Raw genomic sequence first — 23,250 nt, forward strand, 5'->3', positions numbered from 1 at the left:
TCAATTTCTAACAATTTTATAATGGGAGGACATTGTAATGACATAATATAAATAGTCACTCACCAGCAGTGTACAGCTCCTTGGAGGACACACTCAGTCACTCGCCTCCACTGTGCCAGTAATTATTCAGCTCCCCGGCCGCGCGATCACTCTCGCCCTGCTTGTAGATCTGCAGTTCCCTGGTAGTCACTAGTCCTCCTCGCCAGGAGTAATGCAGCTCCCCGTGGCACGGTCACTCTGCTGCCGGCTGTACAGCAGCTCCCTGCGGCGCAGGTATTTACTTCCCCACTGCAGGCAGTGCTGTTGCTGTGCTCCCACGGCGTGGTCATTCTCCTCCCCACTGCTGACAGTGCTGCAGCGAAAAGGACTGGATCATGCAGAGAAGGGAGAAGCCACACAGTAATTGAATGTGGCAGGCGAGAATTCCTCCCCACAGTCAGACAGACGTGCAGCATCCCGCCCACTTCTGTAACTACCAATAGTTACAAGTTCAACTCCCAACGGAGAGGTCCAGCCCGGAAAGCATATTACCCTCTGCCTCCCAGCGCAGCTCACTACTGTCAGTCACTTAAGGGATTGGCTGCAGCAGAGTGCATCTGCGGGGACCCACCCATTTTTTTCATAGTCTCCCCGTCCTCTAAAGTGAGTCAAATATGCGCTTAGGTCATGGACAGGGTAATAGCATTCCATTGGAGGAATTAAATTGTTTTTTGGGTGTTAAATAGCAATGGGCGCTCGACGGAGCTATTCAATTGTTGCTTCGATCAGGCAAGAATGTTGCGGACATCCAGATTTCTGCTCGCATCGTCCTGAGGTGTCGAGCAGAAATCCGGGAAAAGTCAGCCGTTTGTGCACCCAAACTTCTACACTGTACTTAAGTGCATGTGGGAGTGTAAACCACGTCGCTCGCACCCAATCGGAGAAACAATTGAAAGGCTTAGTCGGGTGCAGATTACTAACGGGCACTCAAAAACCAATTGTATTCTTCCCATGTATATAAAACATAGCACCTCATTCAGAGCCGCTCGCAAAATGCGAGCGCTTGCTCTGAATGAGGGTGGCCGCTTCCTCTTTAAAATCCAGCCTCCTGGCCGCTCGCTAAGCTGTGGGTGACCACCCACAGCTTTAGCGAGTGACCAGGTGATGGTCGCGACGGTCGTCTCCCGCAAGCCCCAGGTAGCTTCCTGCTCTAACAGAGCAGGAAGCTACCTAATGACATCACTTCTGAGGGGGGGGGGGGGTTGTAGGAGGAGGAAGAGGAAGAGAACAGTGTACAGCAACATAGTGTATGCAGCTTCTGACAATCCCTTAACTGCTGAGTGGAAAGGTTTCATCTGTACGCCCCAGAGCAATTTAAAGAGTTCATGGTTTGGATTAAAGAATCCTTTGTTACTAAAGCATTGAGTAAAAGGCACAAATCCCAGACGAATATGGAAAATTAAGTAAAAAAAAGGAGGGGGGTTTATAACCCCCTATTGTTCCTCAGCATACTGAATAATACTTGCAACAACAATATATTTGTCAACAATTATTAATTAGTCTTACACATCTATACTTTACACTGCACTGTCACTTTTTCTGTTTTTCGTGTGATGCCCTGGGGGGGTCCTGGGCTGGACGTTTTTCGGAGTGCACTGCACCCCGGACGTGAACCCCTTAGTGTTAAGGACTGCTAGTGACAGAGAAGCCGTGACGTTGCCTAGCAGCTTCCCATGTATTTGCAAATGCATGCAACCAATATGTCTGAATTTCTATGACTATATAGTCTTCATTTATTATTGCAAGTATTATTCAGTGTGCTGAGGAACAATAGGGGGTTATCCCCGCTGCTTTTTCTACTTAGCATGACCCCTCCCTTTCATGCACCTGATTAGTACTGCTAGATTGATTGAGCAGCTGCCATTTTTGTTTTTGTTATGAGTTGCCTGAAGGAGCCAGCATTAGTAGGGCATGCTGGTTCTAGTAGTGCTAGTTGGAGTTCCCAGGGGTGACTCCCAGGTAAGCTGGCTCTCGATTTGGATTCATTTATGTATGTGCCTTTATCAGGAGGCCTTACATTTGACAAAATTTATATGTGAATTTATTATGAGGCCTTATAATTGGTATATTTTACATTTGGGGTGAGCGTTTGGGCGTAGGGCCCCCCGGTGCTGGGCCTCCTCAGGGCATCACCACTTAATACACATAATTGCTTTTCACATCACCTGTTATGTTTGTATTTTATTCATGTAATATTTCACATATATTTTAACCCCTGTTTTCAACACTTATTAATTAGTCTTACACATATATACTTTACACTGCACTGTCACTTTTTTTTCCATTTTTCGTGTGATACCCTGGGGGGGTCCTGGGCTGGACGTTTTTCGGGGTGCACTGCGCCTCGGACGTGAACCCCCTTAGTGTTAGGGACTGCTAGTGACAGAGAAGCCGTGACGTGGCCTAGCAGCTTCCCATGTATTTGCAAATGCATGCAACCAATATGTCTGAATTTCTACTTCAGGGTCCACAGGGTTGACCTTGGGGTATAGCTGGATCTGGATCCAGGGGCACCACGCAGTTAAAGCTTTGCTGCTCCCAGGATGCACTTGGGTCTGTCCTCCTCTATACCCCGCCCCTGAGCCACAGGCACCTCAGTTTTAGTTGGTGCCCGGCCGGAGTCGGGTCACCCTGGCACGGTGGGGCTGCATAAGCAGCCCCTAAGCTTTATTTTTAAAGAAGTACGCTTCAGAGCGGCAGCATCAGACTGTCCGTCTGGACGTCCACGCTGCCGTTCCTACAGCCTCGCTGGCGCTGCGACGCCGGTACTGATCCGGGGATCGCAGCGGGACCTCGAAGTCAGTGCTAGCGTGGCTCCGGGACCTCCCACAGACTGCTGCCGGACACAAGGGGCCAGGTAAGCCGCGTGCAGCGCTTCGCGCGGGGGAAGCTATGCAGTCTTTATGCCGCCGGTCTCTGGGGACAGACCGGCGGCGCTAGTAGCGGCGGCGGGCTCCCCCCTCTGTGGAATACCCCGCGTGTCCGCTGGACCACCAGGGTGTAAGGCCGGCAGGGACACGGCGTCCCTGGAGTTCCATTACTAGCAGGGAGGCAGCCTTCCCTGCTTGAGCGGCTCCTCCCCTCAGCCCAGCGCGCCTTCTCTCAAGCGTGCTGGCATCGCTGGGCTGTGCTCTCTCGGTCACTCCTCCTCAGAGGTCTCTGGCGGCCATCTTCCCAGGCAGCAACGCAGAGCTCCCAGGCAGGCTTCCAGTGGACCGGTCCCCCTGCGTACCTCTCCCCTGATCAGGACAGTGTTCGCAGCGCTATAGCCCTCCCAGACACTGAATCTGGGAGGTTGATTGTAGCTGAAGGTGCAGTGAGTATAACTTCCTGAATGGTATGTGACTAATGCTAGTGCTGCTGTCTGTGCTTTTTCTACTTACTGTCAGCTTTTTAAGTATCCCTTTCCTTCTCCTACGGCCCGCAGGTGCGTGGGGGAGGGGTGTTCTTTCTGTGTACCTCACTTATATAGATCAATGTATTTGTGAGGTCCGTCACATACTACGGTGTGCTACTCAGTACCAGATTGTGGGCTGTTTGTGTTGCATACTTGGGAGTGCGTGGGTGTTATACGCCTTACCTCGTTTCGGTGATACACGTTTATTGCAAAAAGTTTGTGTCATGTCTGATGAGGAGAATGAGCGCTCCGAGGCTCCTGTGTTGTTTTCCTGCCGTCGCTGTTCGGCAGGGGTTGACGGGGCGGATTTGTCTCAGGACGGTCTGTGCGGGCGGTGCCAGCTGGTGCCTGGTCCCTCTAAACCCCCGGTGGCGCAGGATCCTCCATGGGCGATGTTTACGCAAGTGCTGGCGTTGATAGCGGACCGGCTTGCGGTCCCGACTGCGGCCCCTTCTAGGGCGTTGCCCCAGCCTACCATCCCCCATTCCCCAGGTGTGACGTGTCTGGTGCAGTCTCCTCCCGGGTCTCAGACTGTGGGTCCTTATGCGGGTTTGCCTGTATTTGTGCAATCTCCCATGGTGCCGCAGCAGTCGATGGTGCCGTTTCAGGGGTATCCTCAAATGGTACCCCCTCCCTGGGTGGATGTCCTCTCCAGCTCTGTTCAGAGCCTGGCGGCTTCGTCATCGGCCTTTCAATCTATGTTGCACAGTGATTTGCCCCCACGGGCGTCCAAGCGACCAGTTCCGGCTTCACTGGCGGCTCAGTTTACGGACACTGATGTGTCTTCGGATGACGGGGAGATCCATGAAGACTCTGACTCTGATGCCGGGGCCCAGGAGGTGGAGGCTAAGTCCTCCATTAATGTGCCAGCATTGGTTAGGGCGGTGTGGGCCATCCTTCATATTGAGGAGGATGCGCCGGCTCCCAGGTCAAAATACCCTAACTTTAAAAAGGCCAAGGTGACTTCGACGGTTTTTCCCCTGTCTGACCAGTTAACAGATCATATGGCAGGGGCCTGGCAGTTGCCCAGCAAGAGATTCCAACCGCAGAAACTGTTGGCTTCAAACTATCCGTTTCCTGAGGCTCACTGCAGGTAGTGGGAAACTCCGCCTGCGGTGGATTCCCACGTTACCCGCTTAATTAAAAGCGCTACGCTGCCTTTGCCGTCGATCTCCTCCCTGAAAGATCCCACGGACAGGAAAGTGGAGACTTGTTTAAAGTCTATCTACTCTCTCTCAGGGGCGGTGGCCCGTCCGTCCATGGCCATCTCTTGGGTGGCTAAGGCCATCGAGAGCTGGGCCAACGCTTTGGAGGATACCTTTCCGGAAGATGCTCCGGAGATCCAGAGAGCGTTGATGGGACAAATGAGGGATGCGGCTTCCTACATTGGGGAAGCTTCGTTAGATGCGAGCCTGCTGACCTCTCGGGTGTCGGCTGCAGCTGTGTCGGCACGTCGGTCCTTCTGGCTGAGGTCTTGGAGAGCGGACGCAGACTCCAAAAAGGGCCTGGAGGCCTTACCTTTTAATGGGGAGTTGCTTTTTGGTCCAGACTTGGACAAAATTGTGGATACGCTGGCTAAGTCTAAGTCAGCCTTCCTCCCTTCGGCTTCTGCACCTACCAAGGTACGGAGCTCTGCTTTTCGGTCCTTTCGGGTTCAGGGCAATGCAAAAGGTAAGTCCTTCCCGAGGCAGTCGGTGACCAAGGCCGCTTCTAAGCCCAAGAAGCAGGCCTGGAGTGCCAGGCACCCTTCTTCCAAGCAGGAGGATAAACCCTCTGCCTGATGGGGCGGGCCTCCCTCTGTTGGACCCCAGAGTGGGAGGCCGACTTCTTCTGTTTGCCCAATGCTGGCACGATACCACCACGGATGCCTGGGTTCGAGAAGTGGTCTCCCAGGGGTACGCCCTGTCTTTTCAACACAGACCGCCCCGCCAGTTTTTCTGCACAAGTCCTTCTCAGGATACGACCGAGACCTTACAGATTCAGGTAGCTATAGAATCCTTGTTGAAAGCAGGGGTCACTGTTCCCGTTCCTCAATTACAACGAGGGACGGGGTACTATTCTTCTCTGTTTCTGGTGCAGAAACCCAATGGTTCTCATCGCCCTATCCTCAACTTGAAGTCTCTGAACAAATTCCTCAGAGTTCCCAAGTTCAGGATGGAAACGTTACGTTCCATCATTCTGGCGATGGAACCGGGGGATTACATGGTGTCCCTGGATATCCAGGACGCCTACCTCCATGTTCCAATAGCACCTTCGCACCAGCGGTATCTGAGGTTCGCTATCCTTCAACACCACTATCAGTTCCGGGCACTACCCTTTGGTCTCTCCACGGCACCGAGGGTGTTCACGAAGATTATGGCGGTCATGGCCACACATCTTTGGAACCAGAATGTACGGCTGCTGCCATATCTGGACGACCTCCTGTTGCTGGCGAGCTCCCCGGAGGTACTGCTTCAACATCTCCACCTGACGATCGCTTGCCTGCAAGCGCACGGGTGGCTGATAAATTGGAAAAAGTCCTCCCTGATTCCATCTCAGCGGATGGTTCATTTGGGAGCCCTGCTGGATTCTCATCAGCAAAGGATCTTCCTGACCCCGGAGAAGGTCTCCTCCCTGCAGCTGCGGATACACAGTTGCCTGAGCAGTTGCCGCCTGTCGGTCCATTCAGCTATGAGAGTTCTGGGCTCCATGGTGTTGACATTCGACATGGTGGAATTTGCCCAGTTCCTTTCCCGGCCCCTTCAGATGCTGATTCTATCGGAATGGAATGGGTTACCTCACCGGATTCGCTCTCAGTTGCTGGTGTTGTCCCCGGAGGTTCGGCAGTCTTTGGCTTGGTGGCTTCTGACAGCTCATCTGGTCGAGGGGCGCCCCTTTTGGATCCCGGACTGGGTCCTGCTCACGACGGATGCCAGTCTTCGGGGTTGGGGGGCAGTAACCGGCTCGTTGTCACTTCAGGGTCGTTGGTCTGCGGAAAAAGCTCTTCTTCCCATCAACATTCTGGAACTGCGTGCAGTATACAGGGCCCTGCAGTCGTCCAGTCCCGTTCTTTACGGAAGGGCGGTTCAGGTGCAGTCCGACAACGCCACCACGGTGGTATATATCAACCACCAAGGAGGAACTCGCAGTCGGGCAGCGATGTTGGAGGTGTTTCGCATCCTTGCTTGGGCAGAGTGTCACATTCCAGCGATCTCGGCAGTCTTCATTCCCGATGTCCTCAATTGGGAGGCGGACTTCCTCAGCCGTCACGACGTGCATCCCGGGGAATGGTCGCTTCACCCAGAGGTGTTTCAGCTACTCGTGGACAGGTGGGGGCTGCCGGAGCTGGATTTGGTGGCCTCTCGTCACAATCACAAGTTGCCCGTTTACGGGTCGAGGACAATAGACGCAGGCGCCAGTCTGGTAGACGCGCTGTCGGTGAAATGAACGTTTCACCTGGCGTATCTGTTTCCTCCAATATCCCTACTTCCTTGGGTTCTGCAGAAATTCAAGCAGGACGGCGGCACGCTCATGCTGGTAGCTCCGGCGTGGCCCAGACGTCCTTGGTACTCCGATCTGAGGTGCCTCTCCATCGACGCTCCGTACCTTGTCCCTCAACGTCGGGACCTGTTGTCTCAGGGGCCCTGCCTTTAACCGGATCTGGGTCGGCTGTCTTTGACGGCGTGGCTCTTGAGACAGCCGTCTTGAGGTCTAGGGGTTTCTCCAGTTCGGTCATTGGTACCATGCTTAGGGCACGCAAGCCTGCTTCCGCACGGATTTACCACAGGGTGTGGCGCACTTATTTTCAGTGGTGTGAATCCAGAAACTATGACCCTCAGGTGTTCCGGGTTTCCAGAATCTTGGAGTTCCTTCAATCGCGTTTGGACCTCAGCTTACGCCTGGCCTCTCTGAAGGTTCATGTGTCTGCTTTGTCCGTGTGGTTTCAGCGACAGATTGCTACCCTACCGGATGTTCACACCTTTTTCCAGGGTGTTCTCAGGATCCAGCCTCCCTTCGTGCCTCCTGTGGCTCTTTGGGACTTGGCGGTGGTGCTACGGGTCTTGCAGGGTCCTCCTTTTGAGCCTCTTGAGTCGGTGGACCGTTTTTCTCCTGGCGATTGCTTCTGCCAGGAGGGTGTCTGAGTTGGGGGCACTTTCGTGTCACCCCCCCTTTTCTGATTTTTCACCAGGACAGAGCGGTGCTTCGCACTCGTCCTGAATTTTTGCCCAAAGTGGTCTCAAACTTCCACATTAATCAGGAGCTTGTCGTGCCAGCTTTTCAGTCACCTGATCTTTCAGCTGGTGAGGCTTCCTTAGATGTAGTCCGGGTACTTAGAATCTACGTGGACCGGTCTGCTTTGGTTAGGAAGTCGGATTCATTGTTTGTCCTCTTCGGTTTTCACAAGAGGGGTTGGCCTGCCAACAAGCAAACGTTAGCCCGTTGGCTTCGTTCAGTTATTTGTGAAGCTTATGCACAGGAAGGTTTACCTGTGCCAGCCTCTGTTAAGGCTCATTCCACTCGTTCTGTGGGTCCCTCTTGGGCTGCTAGACGTGGCGCCTCCGCTGTTCAGCTGTGTAAGGCGGCCACTTGGTCTTCAATTGAAACGTTTTTGAGGTTCTATGCGTTTGACACCTTCGCCTCTCAGGATGCATCCTTCGGGCGCCGGGTGCTCCTTTCAGCACAGGACCGTCCCCGCCCTTAGTTGAACTGCTTTGGGACATCCCCAAGGTCAACCCTGTGGACCCCCTATGGACCCTGAAGTAGAAAACAGGAGATATGGTAAGAACTTACCTTTGTTATCTCTGTTTCTACGAAGTCCATAGGGTCCACAGGGAGCCCGCCCTGACGCACCTGGCTTCATATGGGCTGTGTGGCTGGTCACCGGTTTTCCGTCTCCCATTTCTGTGAGTATGGTTTCTTGTGTGTTCCAGTCTTCCTTCTCTCTGTTTAGTCTCCTCCTCCGGCCTTGGCTGTTTACCAACTGAGGTGCCTGTGGCTCGGGGGCGGGGTATAGAGGAGGACGGACCCAAGTGCATCCTGGGAGCAGCAAAGCTTTAACTGCGTGGTGCCCGTGGATCCAGATCCAGCTATACCCCAAGGTCAAACCTGTGGACCCTATGGACTTCGTAGAAACAGAGATAACAAAGGTAAGTTCTTACCATATCTCCTGTTTTCTATGACCATATAGTCTTCATATATTGTTGCAAGTATTATTCAGTATGCTGAGGAACAATAGGGGGTTAAACCCCCCTCCTTTTTCTACTTAGTATGACCCCTCCCTTTCATGTACCTGATTAGTACTGCTAGATTGATTGAGCAGCTGCCATCTTTGTTTGTTAAATATGGAAAACTGATATTACCTATAAGAATGTGATTCTTTTGACTTCACTAGTAATGAATCTGGGGAAATTTAAGGAAACACCTAGGATGTTAAAGCTAGATAATATGGAAAGCTAGCTCAAATATATATACAAGTCCATATCGATGAATGAGGCATGGCGGGGCACAAATCTCTGTTTAAGGATTGCTGTTGTATAAGTAGGGTTCTTCCTGCTACTTCAAATGGTAAAGGAGTTAATCCATAAGAAATGAGCACAGGTAGAAAAGCACATATCTGATTCTAAGAATATAATGCATATTTCTACTGCAGGGTCCATAGGGTATCCACAGGATACCTTGGGGTATAGGTGATGACGTCAGTCTTCAGGCACCACAGAGTTAAAGTTTTCAGCCTCCCAGGATGCATCTGGGTCCCTCTCCTATACCCCGCCCCCGGGCCAAGGCATCTCAGTTTCGTCTGTGCCTGGCCAGAGTCGGAGGCACTGTGCAGAGGGGGGCTATGAAGAGCCCCTGAAGTTTGTTTTAAAGGCAGCGCTGGCTGCACATCTGGGAGTAAAGCATGGACAGTCAGTACTGACGTCCATGCTGTCTCCCCTACACCCCGCCGCTACCAGAACGCTGGTACTGATCCGGGGATGCTGGTAGACATCTGGGGTCACGGGTAGCGGTGACCCCAGATGTTTTGGACCATGGCCGGATCCAAGGGCATAGCAGGTAAGCAGCGGGGTCCCGCGGTGGGTCCCCGCTGGTCACATGGTCCTGAGTCCCCAGGCAGGGGGCTCCCTGGGGACTGGCTGCAGCGTGGAGCCAGGCGACCAACCTGCGCTTCCACTACCCCCTGGGACAGCGAGCCGCTGCTGAGCGGCATGCGCTGCGGCGTCCCAGGGGTTAAATGCAGGCCAGGGGAGCGCGCTTTCCCTGTCTCTCAGCCGGCGCCTCCCCTGCTGCACACAGCCTCTCTGCTCTGCCCGATTGGCCATAGTGTGTCAGCGCTCCTCCCCCAGGCCGGCCTCCTTCATCCTCTGCTCCTCGGTGGCCATCTTTAAAGCATGGTGAACGCTGCTGGAAGCCTGTGAGCGGTGGCATTGCGGTCTGGGTCCCCCAGCATACCATTTGTCACAGGTCAGTGTATGCAGCGCTGAGTCCTACCAGCCTGAGGGTCTTAGTAGTTGAGAATCAGCGCTAATAGTGCAGGGATTTGTTTCTTCTGCATTGTATGTGACTAATCTGCTAGCCCTGCTGTCTGTACTTTCACTTTCTACTGTCAGCCATATTACTGTCCCTGATCTTGCACTGCTCAAAGCCCTTGCGGTGCGCGGTGTGCAGGGTGTTATTCACACTATACCAATAAGTATAGGTGTGAGTGTCACATACTTACCATCATGTCTGAGACTGATTTTCCTCTCCAGCTCATGTGTACTAAATGTAAGGTACCAATAGCGGAGGGGGAGGGTAACGCGGAGGGGTTATGTCCCCAGTGCCTGGCACTGTCACGGCCGATTATGGTCCCGGTACAGGAACCTCCCTGGGCTTGTTTCGCTAAGACGCTTACAACCCTTGTGGGCCAGCTAGCTCCGCCACCTGCGTTTACCCAGACGGGTTTTTCCCAGCGGTCAGTGGTGTCGTCACCCATGCGTGAGTTCCCGAGACAATTGATGGTACCCCCCAGTCTCCCTGTCCCTTCCCAGGTTTCTCCGGAGCCTGCGTGGGTTAATACTCTAACTACATCGGTTCAGCATTTGTCCGATGTTTTACAGGGGGAGTCTGTGTTGCGGCCTCATAATAGGCCGCTGGCGTCTTTATCTGCTGCTTATGGAGATGACGATGAGACGTCAGATGATGGAGAGATTCTGGATCTATCTGACCAAGAACCTCTCCGTACCAAAGAGCCGGGCGCGAAGTCCAGGGTGTATATCCCTGGTCTTATTCGTGCGGTCCGCATGGCTTTAGTTATTGAGGATATTGATCCTTCAGTGGCCAATTTCAAATATGCCTTTTTTAAGGATATTAAGGGTGAGGCTATGGTGTTCCCTCTTTCTGATCAATTAGCGGATCATTTAGAGGAGGCGTGGAAAAATCCAGGTAAACGGTTTCAGCCCCTGAGGCGCTTAGCCGTGGCTTATCCGTTTGCGGACAATTATTTTTCTAAGAGGGAATCCCCTCCACAAATGGATTCACGTATAACACGCCTAGTCAAAAGTGCCACATTGCCTATGCCTTCGATGTCATCCTTGAAGGATGTCACTGACCGCAAGGTGGAGATCTGCCTCAAATCCGTTTATTCCCTTGCAGGGGGAGCATCCAGACCGGCTATGGCCGTGTGTTGGGTAGCCAGAGCTATGGAGCGCTGGGCGGATAATTTGGAGGCGTCTTTGGACTCTGACTGTTCGGTTGAACAGACCAGGTTGGTGGGCAATCTCCGAGTCTTGGCCACTCACATTAATGAAGTGGCCTTAGACATTTGTATGCTCACCTCTAGGATCTCCTCTGCAGCTGTTGCTGCTCGTCGTACCTTATGGTTGCGTTCTTGGCAAGTGGACGCGGATTCCAAAAAGGGATTAGAAGGTCTGCCGTTCAATGGAGAGGTACTATTTGGTCCAGATCTTGACAAAATAATAGCTACGTTGGCAGCAGCAAAATCTGCATGTCTTCCGTTTGCTACGATTCCTTCTACTGCTGGTGGGTCGTCCTTTCGGCCTCACAGGGCCCAAGGTAGGCCTAAAGCACATTCCTTTCCATGGCAGGCTGGGACCAAGAAATTGTCCAAGCCCAAGAAACAGTTCTGGAGTACCAGACGTCCGGCTCCTAGGTCAGATGACAAACCTGCGGCCTGATGGTCCAGGCCTCCCTTTGGGGGACCCCAAAGTGGGGGGCGCCTGCTTCAGTTCGCCAGTGCTGGTCGAGGACTACGACAGACACTTGGGTTCAGGAGGTGGTCTCATGGGTATGCCCTCTCCTTTCAGCACAGGCCTCCATCCCGGTTCTTTACCACAGGCCTTCCGCTAGACCGGAACAAAGCCTCGGAACTGCGGAAGGTTTTGCACACTATGCTCCAGGCCGGAGTTATAGTGCATGTTCCAATTTCCCAGAGGGGCCTGGGTTTTTCTGTTCCAATCTATTTTTGGTGCAGAAACCCAATGGGTCTTAACGTCCAATACTAAACCTAAAGGCCATCAACAAGTCCTTGAGGGTGCCTCTGTTTCGGATGGAGACCCTGCGGTCCATTATTCTGGCACTGGAACCTGGGGACTACATGGTGTCATTGGACATTCAGAACGCTTACCTGCATGTCCCTATTCTTTTACGCCATCAGCAGTTCCTCAGATTTGCAATCTGCAACGACCATTTCCAGTTCGGGGCGCTGCCTTTTGGCCTGGTGACTGCTCCACGGGTATTCACCAAGGTCATGGCGGTTGTGGCGGCTCTTCTGCGGATGCAGGGAGTCCGACTGTTGCCTTATCTGGACGACCTCCTGTTGATAGCGGGGTCTCCAGAGCTTCTTTTTGGATCTGATGATTGCGGTACTGCAACGTTGCGGCTGGTTGATAAACTGGCAGTGGTCCACTCTCACCCCGTCTCAGAGGATCCTGCACCTCGGGGCCTTATTGGACTCCAGGCAGCAGCAGATCTTTGTGATGGAGGAAAAGATCCTGTCCAGATGGGCTTAAAGCCACACCACCCTGAACATGCCCGATCTCATCTGATCTCGGAAGCTAAGCAGGGTCAGGCCTGGTTAGTACTTGGATAGGAGACCGCCTGGGAATACCAGGTGCTGTAAATGGATTGCCTCAGTGTCGCAAGTCCCAGACGATGGTGCTTACTCTGGAGGTTCGCCTGTCTCTAACCTGGTGGTTGCAGACGACCCACCTCAACAAGGGTCGCCTGTTCTGGGTGGCGAACTGGGTCCTGTTAACAACGGACGCCAGTCTCCGGGGCTGGGGAGCTGTCACGGGTCCACACTTGTTTCAGGGCAGGTGGACTCGGGCGGAAGCGGAGCTTCCATTACACATTTTGGAACTCCGTGCGGTGTTCAGAGCTCTCCAGCTGGCACAGCCGGTTCTCCAGGGTCACCCTGTGCAGGTCCAGTCGGACAACGCCACCACGGTGACCTATTTAAACCAACAAGGAGGAACCCGAACTCGGACAGCACTCGCAGAAGTGTCCCGTATTCTGGTCTGGGCGGAGCGCAATCTCCCAGCAATATCAGCAGTGTTCATTCCAGGAGTCCTCAACTGGGAAGCGGATTTTCTCAGCAGGCAGGACGTGCATCCGGGAGAGTGGTCTTTACACCAGGACGTCTTTCAGAGTCTGGTGGACAAATGGGGTCTTCCAGAGATAGACCTCATGGCGTCCCGACACAACAACAAGTTGCCGGTGTACGGGTCTCGAACAAGAGACGAAAAGGCGTCTCTGGTGGATGCTCTGTCCGTCCAGTGGAGGTTCCAGTTTGCCTACCTTTTCCCTCCGTTTTCCCTTCTTCCGCGGGTAATACGGAAATTGAAATGAGAAGGAGGTACGCTACTGTTGATAGCTCCCGAGTGGCCCAGACGGCACTGGTTTTCCGACCCCCAGAGTCTGTCAGTAGATGTTCCTCTGAGGTTACCATTACGACCGGATCCGCTGTCACAGGGTCCTTGTCTTCACCCGGACCTAACTCTGCTGTCGTTGCCGACGTGGCTGTTAAAACGGTCATGCTAAAGTCCAGAGGGTTTTTCTGGCTCTGTGGTGCAAACCATGCTAAGAGCTCGTAAACCTTCCTCGGCAAGAATCTACCATCGTGTGTGGCATACTTTCTTCCGGTGGTGTAGACCTAGCGTGTATTCCCCTAGGGAGTTCCGCCTGTCTAAGGTGTTGGCTTTCCTACAGGCTGGACTGGATCATGGGCTTCGCCTGGCTTCTCTGAAAGTGCAGGTGTCTGCCCTGTCAGTCTGGTTTCATCATAGGATTGCTGCGCTCTCTGATGTGCGCACCTTTATGCAAGGTGTTCTTCGCATTCAGCCACCTTTTGTTCACCGGTGGCGCCTTAGGATTTGGCTGTGGTCCTCAGAGTTCTCCAGGGACCGCCGTTTGAAACACTGGGCTCAGTGGACTTTAAATGGCTTACAGCTAAAACCATATTCCTTCTGGCCATTGCCTCGGCCAGAAGGGTTTCGGATTTAGGGGCTCTCTTGTAGACCCCCTTTTCTGATATTTCAGAGGAATAGGGCGGTGCTTCGCACTCGTCCGGGATTCCTTCCCAAAGTGGTATCCAGTTTTCACATCAATGAAGAAATTGTTGTGCCGGCTTTCAATTCACCTGGACTTTCAGTGGGTGAAGCCACTTTTGGATGTTGTGCGGGCCTTAAAGATTTATGTGGACCGCACTTCTTCATTTAGGAAGTCGGACGCCTTGTTTGTCCTCCTATGGCTTCCGTAAAAAGGGTTGGCCTGCTTCAAAGCAGACTTTGGCAGGCTGGATTCGTATGGCAATTTCAGAAGCTTATCTTCATGAAGGTCTTTTAGTTCCCTCCTCTGTGAGGGCTCATTCCACTAGGTCTGTGGGTCCTTCGTGGGCAGCTAGACGTGGTGCCTCTGCAGTTCAGATCTGCAAGGCTGCTACGTGGTCTTCTGTCCATACCTTTGTGAGATATTACGCTTTTGACATCTTTGCCTCTCAGGATGCTTCCTTCGGGCGGCGGATTCTCTTCTCAGCACAGGAGCGTCCCCACCCTTGAAGGATACTGCTTTGGGACATCCCCAAGGTATCCTGTGGATACCCTATGGACCCTGCAGTAGAAAATAAGAGATATGGTAAGAACTTACCCTTGTTATCTCTATTTCTACGAAGTCCATAGGGTTCCACAGGACTCCCGCCCTGTCGCACCTGTACTGCAGATGGGCTTTATTCTGGTCACCGGGTTTTCCGTCTCCCTCTGGTGAGAATGTGATGCTTGTGAGTGTCCAGATCTTTATTCTCTCTCTTTCTTCTCCTCCGGCCTATGGCTTGTGACGTAACTGAGATGCCTTGGCCCGGGGGCGGGGTATAGGAGAGGGACCCAGATGCATCCTGGGAGGCTGAACTCTGTGGTGCCTGAAGACTGACGTCATCACCTTTACCCCAAGGTATCCTGTGGAACCCTATGGACTTCGTAGAAATAGAGATAACAAGGGTAAGTTCTTACCATATCTCTTATCCATTTAGTGGTGAAATGTAAAAATTTTATTTGGCCCTTAAAGTGAGTGAAGCCCATTGCTAGCATGTTTGCCAAAACAAAAAAAAATGTCTTGAAAAAAGGGGTCCCTCTTAGGTACCCCAATTAATAATAAAAATCGATAGCTTTTTCAAAAAGCTTCATATTTAATTAGGAACCATATTGAAATTCGGGACCAAGCCCAGATTATGGAATAGATGCTTCATGCAGTTGTGAAAAGTGGAAATCTTGCAAAGAGGGATAAAAGCCTGTTTGAGGCTTCCTTGAACAACAACACTGTTTTTTCAGCGATGTATATAGCATCAGTAACAGAGGCTAGAATAGGCTTCTGTAATGCTTCTATGATAACGCTCAGTCAAAAAATAGCCTAGCTAATTTCTCATTTGAAGGGGCCTTTCTATTTTTGAGACAAATTAGACCCATGATACAAAAGTTTTCTGGACAGAAGTCAGTTTGCCACAAGATGCAGATCTAATGATTTTCATCCTCCATCGCATCAGCAATTTAAAGACTCAAGAAGCTATAGGCTAGAAATACAATAAAACACGCAAAATATTCCTTCTACTTCTGCACAGCCCTTTTGTTCTTTCCTGATTAAAGATGGAAGACCAAATCTGAGGACCCTTACAGAGAGTCAGTTTACTCCGACACTTGTAGGTGACAGAGTTATGCAATATGAAGACATATGGACTCATCCTATGAAAGATCAATGAGTTTAGATATGGTGAAAAATGGATACAGAACAGAGTTCCATTAGTATCTCAATTGAAATGCCTTTGTAAAGTCCAAGACTCCATCGACCTCAACAGTTAGGAGCTTTGCATGACAGGAAGGCCATTGCAATTTCAGACTTCTTGTTCCAGGATTCAGGCTTCCATCCAAAATGTAAAGCTATATTTACATTTGGCATGGATGTTCAGTGAGAATAGCGCAGAGATAAGAAAGTATGCAGATGAGTCAGTCCTCGGCAAACTCACCCAGACAAGGAAGAAATCTTCAGTAGTGTGAATATCTAACACAAATCTAACCAAAGCAACAGTCAAGCACATTCTTAACTTTCTGCAGGATGTTATTCATGCTCAAGGTACAAGTTTTGGTGCCCAGTGCCTGATTGGATACCAAAGTGGCCTCAGGAGAATGAGTCATTGACTTCCAAATGGTGAAAATCATATACCCCCATATTTTAAGTTCCCTGTGGCTCAATTGCACCTCAGATTGCTTATTGATCAGATGACTGTACTGTTTGAACCAACACAGGATATTTTTCTGAGATTGATGACACTGAAGGTAGTGTTCCTGGTGGTAGGTACTAGGTACTTTTCCAGAAGAATTGGAGAGCTACAAGCTCTATGGTACAAAGAATCGTTTTTTAATATCTACAAGGATAAAGCTAATAGTCAATCATACTTTCTTGCCATAAGTTGCATCTTACATTTCACATCAATCAGAAGGTTGTATTATCATTCTTTTACTCACAACTGATAGATGAAAAGGAGAGGAAACTACATTTACTAGATTTCGCGAAGGAAACCACTATACTATATATTTGCTAGGACAGTGAGTCTTGGATATACAGAACAGTAATTTGTGATGCCAACAGGACCTTGAAAAATTATGCCCTTTCAAAGCAAATATTTTCCAAAAGGATTAGGAAAGTAATCGTACAGGAGGGGTTGGCATAATATGATAGAGATTTTAAGAGCATACTCAACAGGAGTGGTTTCAAAATCTTGGATATAAAGGGCCCAGTATTTATTGATGGAGCTCTGCAAATCAGCAGACTAGACATGTGTACTGTCTTTAGTCACTATCCCATGGATATACAGTGTTATTCTTCACTGACATTTTGTTTGGGAGACATATCTTCCACACAGCCGCATAAATATGTTTGTGCAACATATATTCCTTTTTTGTATATCCCACCCTACTATATTACTTAGGTATCTCCCATTGCAATGGCTGCATTGAAAGATTGAAAAAGAAAGCAGTTTGTGATTATTGATAATACATTTGCTTCAAATACTCCATGGTAGCCCAGATTCTCCACCCATGTTTGAGATGATATATATTTGTCAGACACAGGGGAAGAGTAGGAGCACCAATATATACCATCTGGAGGCGTTTTTATCAAGCCTGTTTCTACCTAATCTAAAAAGGTAGTTACCCTGTTGTAGTGGCTGGCATGGAGTATTTCAAGGGAAAGGAGTTGTTAGCCTTATTTTGTAGCTTGTGCATTTCAGTGGAGATGAGCAAATTTGTTTTGAATGTTTTTAGAAATTGAATTTCATGGATGATTTTAAGAGGAACACTTTCTGGTGATGAGTTTTCATATTGCTTTTACTTTGCCTTTTCATACTGAATTTGTTAATTCACATTGTGCCAAATCGATATTGTCTATGGATAAACTGGAGTGATGGTAGTTAGTTATTCCTGCTGTGTAATGTGATTGGGGTAAGACCAATAACACTTGAGGCCAAATTCCATTGGAAAAGGTGCAGCATTTTGCAGGTGGAGGCAAACATTATACAATGCAATTATGAAAATGTTGCTACTCTCTACTGTTCCACTGGATTTACTTGCTTGGCGTTTTACCCCCACATGGACACTTCATATTTTCATTGATTAAATTATTTCTGTCTCAGAAATGTAGGCAAAAAACTATGATGCCAATTGTTGAAAGTAACTCAGCGTATCGGGCAGAGGTTCACAAATTCAGCTTACAGTCCACGTTTTAAGTATATCCATGTTTGAGCATAGGTGACTTAATTAGTACCTCAGTCAATTTGATTTACCCATCTAGACTCCAGCATGGACTGTAATGGTGGAGTTTGGAAACCTCTGGTATACAGTAGGTCATAAAACTGCCCTGTTAATGTACATTTCATACAGTAGTTCTCACTAGAGTAAATGAGTTACAATACAGATGCTCCTCACTTAACGACAGAATTCCGTACTTACGACTAGGGTTGACTAGGTCGTTAAATTGGTTGATGAGCAAAGAAGCCACAGGAAATAGTCTGGCTGGGAAGCAGTAGAACCTGGGTAGAGGATGACACGTGTCTGTGTGCCCCGCCTCCTCTGAGAGCATGCTGCATAACCCTGTGTCCTTTCCACGCCAACTCCTTCACGGCAGGCAGGGTCTTCTCTGTGCCCCACAGCCACGCCCCGTCTCGCGGCAGGTTCTGTCCTAGAATGTTTTATGATTTTGTATCCTGCAACTATTTATAACTGCAGTGCAAGCCACAGTTATTGGTTGACCTGTGGTTGTAGCGCGGGTCGTACGTCTGAGCGGTCGATTAGCAGGTAGCTCGTTAAGTGAGGAGCATCTGTACAATTATCAATGCAAGGTTAGCTCTTTAGCATTTTTCTAGCATGGGCTGTGAGTTAATATTTTCTTGAGGTTTATTTAAATTTTATGGAATTGCTCACCCAGTCTTGAGAGAACCGCCTAATGGGTATGCACAACTTTGTTTGATAGACAACCATTTAAATAACCTTTGAACTGCTATGGTCAGTCCAACTCCATTGGGAGGGGATGTAGTCGGCATCTCAGTGGTCGGGATGCCGGCAGTCAGAACATCGGCACCAGAATCCTGACCGCTGACATCCCTGCGGTAAGGGTTAGGTTAGGTATTAGGGGTAGGGTTAGGGTTGGGCTGTGGGAAAGGTAGGTTATGGAGGATTAGGGTTAGGATACTTGCCTTAGTCTGTCGGATTCTGTCCGTTGGGATGCCACTGTCGGTATGCTGACCGCCGGGATCCCGTACCCAACCCCATTGGGAGTACTGTATTAAAACTACTTATTTATATATTTTTGTTTTATTTTTAAGTTAAAGTTTGTGTTTGTACAGAAAAAATGTGCTAACAAAACATTTGCAATTAGATTTATTAAATATATTTATATCGTGCACACATTACTTTACAGAGAATATTTAGTCATTCATATCAGTCCCTGTCCCAGTGGAGCTTACAGTCAATATTCCGTACCACATCTACTCACGTACATACACTAGGGTTATTTATTTTTTTTATTGTCAGAAGCCAATTAACATACCTGTAGGTTTTTGGATTGTTGGTGGAAACCAGAGCATGCCAACACGAGAAGAACATACAAACACCATACAGATAAGGCTTTATGAGAATCGAGCACAAGACCTCTTTGCTGTGAGGCAGCAAATTAATCATTGCTTGCTTAGGTTGTTCAACACATGCCATAGTAGTAGGCTTGGTTTGTACCTGCCAACATTAAGGATTGAAAAAATGTGACCCATTAAGCCTCCTCCCCCCTTTATGCCCAAATCACTAAAATTTAATTTAGGACAATAGCCTTTTTGCAGCAGAAGTCAGGATAGTTAAAGGGTTTGTTTTATTTGTTTTGTTGTTTAATACCTCTCAATCGGTTTAATTTTCATTGCAGGGACAGCAGACTGAGCCCAGTTTACTACGCTGCAGCAAACCAGAGTGTGATGCTTCTCCTTTGGATCATGTTTCCCGGATGAACAATAAGCTGCTCTTGGACATAAGACGACACATTAAAAAGTACTATAGTGTAAGTATTGTATCTACAGTGCTGTGTATACAGTGTATAATAAAATATAATGGGAATAATATACACAAGACTGCAGGTCACTGAATTTTGAGGTGTGACTTCTATTATGCTTTATATTGAAACAAATATATATATACTGTACCTTGAAACAAAAGTTACTTTGTAAGGGGATCTTCATGGGCGGGTATGCAATCGGGAAGCCGACTGCCTAAATACCGGCAGCTGGCTTCCCGACTGTCAGATCCCGGCAAGGGTGAAATGCCGGGTGTCTAGATGTAGACGCCCGCATTTCCCCGACGCCGGGAGACCTGCGCCCGGTTTCCCGATCGTAGTGATGCCGGGTGCCGCAATCGGACAGCCGCAGGGGGGGAAGGGTTAGGTTTAGGGCTCCCAGGGGGGACTTAGGGTAGGCACCCCCCCGGGACTTAGGTTTAGGCAGCGGGGAAGGGGATGGTTAGGGTTAGGCACTTGGGGGGGAAGTTAGGGTTAGGCACCCCTATGGAGGGTTAGGGGGGTTAGGTTAGTAGATACTCACCTATCCACGATCGGGATTTCCAGCGCTGTCGGGCTTCCGCTGCTCCGAACTCTGCTCATGTCGGGCTGCCGCCGGCGGGAATCGAACCGCCAGCCATGCGGCCGGTGGTATTTCATACCCATTGCTCATATCCTGACATGCTTTAGAATCACTGAGATCTCTACACTTAACAAACAATCCTTTGGCGCAAGGGACATCCCTGCTCTTCAAATTTAATTGCTTAGTGGCATGACTATTTCAAATGAAAGGATATAGTTTACAGGATATTTCACATAGCTTTGTATCACATTTTCCAGTTTTCAGTACGGTTTAGTGAATTAGCTATATTCCTTTTTTATTTATTTTTTTTCATAATGAATCATACCATAAGAAATTAGTAACATTCCAACTATGGAATTTGCATTGTCTTTATTTGAGATCTCAAAAGATGGGGGGCTGCTGTTGGTGGACAAGATACCCTATGGAAGTGGGCAGGGTGTCTGGGAGAGGATAGAATGGGGAGTTTGCCAAGAGACATGGGGGGAAATGTATTATAGCTGCACAGATTGTGCTACTATAACTCTTCCTGCTTCGCCTCTTTACCGAGGCAAAGCATGAACGATGAGATGTAAGAACATCTCATCTGCTGGAGTGGGGGAGTGAAAGCTTCCTCCTCTGGCGATCCACGCTAGAGCCCACAGCGCATCAGCCTAGTGCTGATGCGCTGTGTGTCACTCCCGGCTGGCTTCACTGGGCATGTGCGGGATCTCGCAAACATCGCAAGATCCTGCATACAGCCCCTGTAGCCAGCAGCCACAGCAGCAGGGGCAGTGCAACGCCAGCTGCAGCTATCGGAACAGTCAGATGAACTGACCGTTCATACATTGGCCAGTTTATTATTAATACATGGGGGGGACAGCAGAGCCGATAATGACAGCAGCGGTAAATGACCGGGGCAGAGCACCCCTGTCATTTACCGCCCAGCCCCTCATTAATACATGGGGGAGAAGTGGTAACAGATACCACTTTGGTGTTTCATACTTCTACCCCATGGTGCCAGGGATGAGAGAAGAGGCCTACATACAAATGATTGTAGTGCTAGAGAGAACTTCTATGCAGGCACGGCCTAAACTGAAGGGAGCTGGCGGCCAGCTTCAAGGCCTTTGCGGCTGTGGTGGATATGTGTACTGCCTTGACAGCAAGGTAAGTTCAATCCTAAATCACATGAAGGACTCCCATTGCAATTGGCTGATAGGTGCAATATTGGTTGCCCTTGCAAGTAAAACTGGAATGCAAACAAAAATATGGTATGCAGTTCATTATGTCAACAATGACTATATAGACAGTTATGTCGACACCACAATGTTGAATTTTAGCATGTTGACGTGTCAACATGAACCTGCCGCCATGGAGTTCCTGGCAACATTTGGTAGTCGACCATATGATTATCGAGATAATAAATGTTGACAAACCATAATGTATCCCAAAAAGATCATTGGAGACTACAGTGGATGCCTGCATTACTTAATTATAGCGATAACTCTCGCACACGTCACAATTGAGAGGGTCATAATTTAAATAACACTTTGTAACTTATTTGATTGCATTTAAAAATGCATTACATATTTATCTTGTGTGGCATTAAGTCTTAAGCCTTGATATGTAATAAATGGTTGCTCAACTAAACATAATCTCACCATTAGTGAGAAACACATAAATAGTTATCCTCCACATATCCAATTCCATATTTAAGTTCACTGGGTATGTAATTCTTGAAAGAAAATCAGGTAGAAATAATTCAAAATATTTAGATGTAAAATAGCATCTCTTTTTCTATCCTAGATGTATATTTTTATTCAGAATTTGGCAATTGTAGTCATTTAATCTTTTTCTTTGCTATACAGTTAAGTATTCACCAACGTTTTAGCACTTTTATGTAACTTAATTGCATTTAATTGTGTTTCTACACTTGGTTGTTGCAACATTGCAACAATATTGCAATGTTGTAGGTTATGTCATTAAGGTATGTTCTAATGCAATTTATATACTGCAATGTTGACAGGGGATTGCTTATGAATGTATATTCACCCTATGCCTGACATTCAGTCAGTCCGTATATTTGTTATAGGAGCATAACTATGTTATATATTATGCTGCTATATATTACGCTACTATCGAGCAGTGATTGTTTTTATTGTTGTTGGGAGCACACTTATGACGTTTGGCTGGTGAAGCATTAGTTGCTTTCACAATGACGTCACGCATAGCGCCGCTGACCGGGTGGGAGGTCCCGTGCTTGGCAGATGGCGCCCACATGGTGTACTTAAGGTGAGAGTTTTGTGTTTGTCAGACCTGATGAAAGTGCCACAAATATTAATAAAAGGGCACTGAAACGTTGTCTATTACGTTGACGTATCTGTGATTATTCTGCGCCAGGAGTGCCGCATCAACCGGTGTAGTATGTTATTTATTCAATTGCGGGCACCCGGCCTATTTATACTATAAAGGGAGAGCCGGACATCTGCATATGGTTTTTATATATGAGTACGGCAGGTTTTCTGCATTACTCGGCCAGGGCTCCCCTTACTTTACATTTTTTTCATCATGTGGATGCTGGTTTTTTGACAGTATATATTGGTCAATATGGATATCCATTTTTAATTATTGCACTTGTTTGAACTTTTTTATGTGATGGATTTGGGATTATGATATAATCATTCACTGATGCATGGAGCACTTTATATGGATTGCTGCTAAAGACTGTACTGTGATGGACTTGTGATTATCATATAATCATTCACTGATGTATGAAGCACTTTATATGGATTACTACTAAAGACTGCATGGTCGCATTAAGTTTTGACCCTTCAGAAATTTAATTTAGCTTTATATATTAATTGCTGGTAAAAATCTGCACAGACACCTGAAATGATGTTTACATTTTTGCTGCTAAAGACTGTATATATCTTCCCAAACTGCTAAAGACGGCACTAAGAGTGATCTGTATTTTTGATATAATAATTTATTGATGCATGGAGCACTTTATATGGATTGCTGCTATACATTGCATTGTTGCATGGAATATGATCCTTCAGAAAAACAACTTTGCATTGCATATTAATTGCTGCTGAAAACTGCATAGATATTTGGGATGTGAACATCTTTTTCCGTACTTGCAACATTCTGTTTACTGTTGCTATAAGCTCGTACTCGATGCTCTGGATACTATATGTGCAAAGAA

At 48.5% G+C, this 23,250-nt stretch overlaps 1 protein-coding gene and 1 pseudogene across 1 annotated transcript in view; both read left to right on the top strand.

The window, feature by feature from the left end:
- Window positions 1-23,250, top strand: part of POLA1 (DNA polymerase alpha 1, catalytic subunit) — a 477,386-nt gene that overhangs the window by 279,201 nt on the left and 174,935 nt on the right. The window contains exon 33 of the mRNA XM_088451643.1: window positions 19,364-19,495. Within this exon, the coding sequence (XP_088307769.1) occupies window positions 19,364-19,495 (132 nt within the window). The remainder of the gene's footprint in view (window positions 1-19,363; window positions 19,496-23,250) is intronic.
- LOC148539229 (5S ribosomal RNA) lies at window positions 12,418-12,536 on the top strand (annotated as a pseudogene).

This window comes from Taudactylus pleione, unplaced genomic scaffold (genome assembly GCF_031769625.1).
Source record: "Taudactylus pleione unplaced genomic scaffold, aTauple2 ptg000026l, whole genome shotgun sequence".
Taxonomy (NCBI): Eukaryota; Metazoa; Chordata; class Amphibia; order Anura; family Myobatrachidae; genus Taudactylus; species Taudactylus pleione.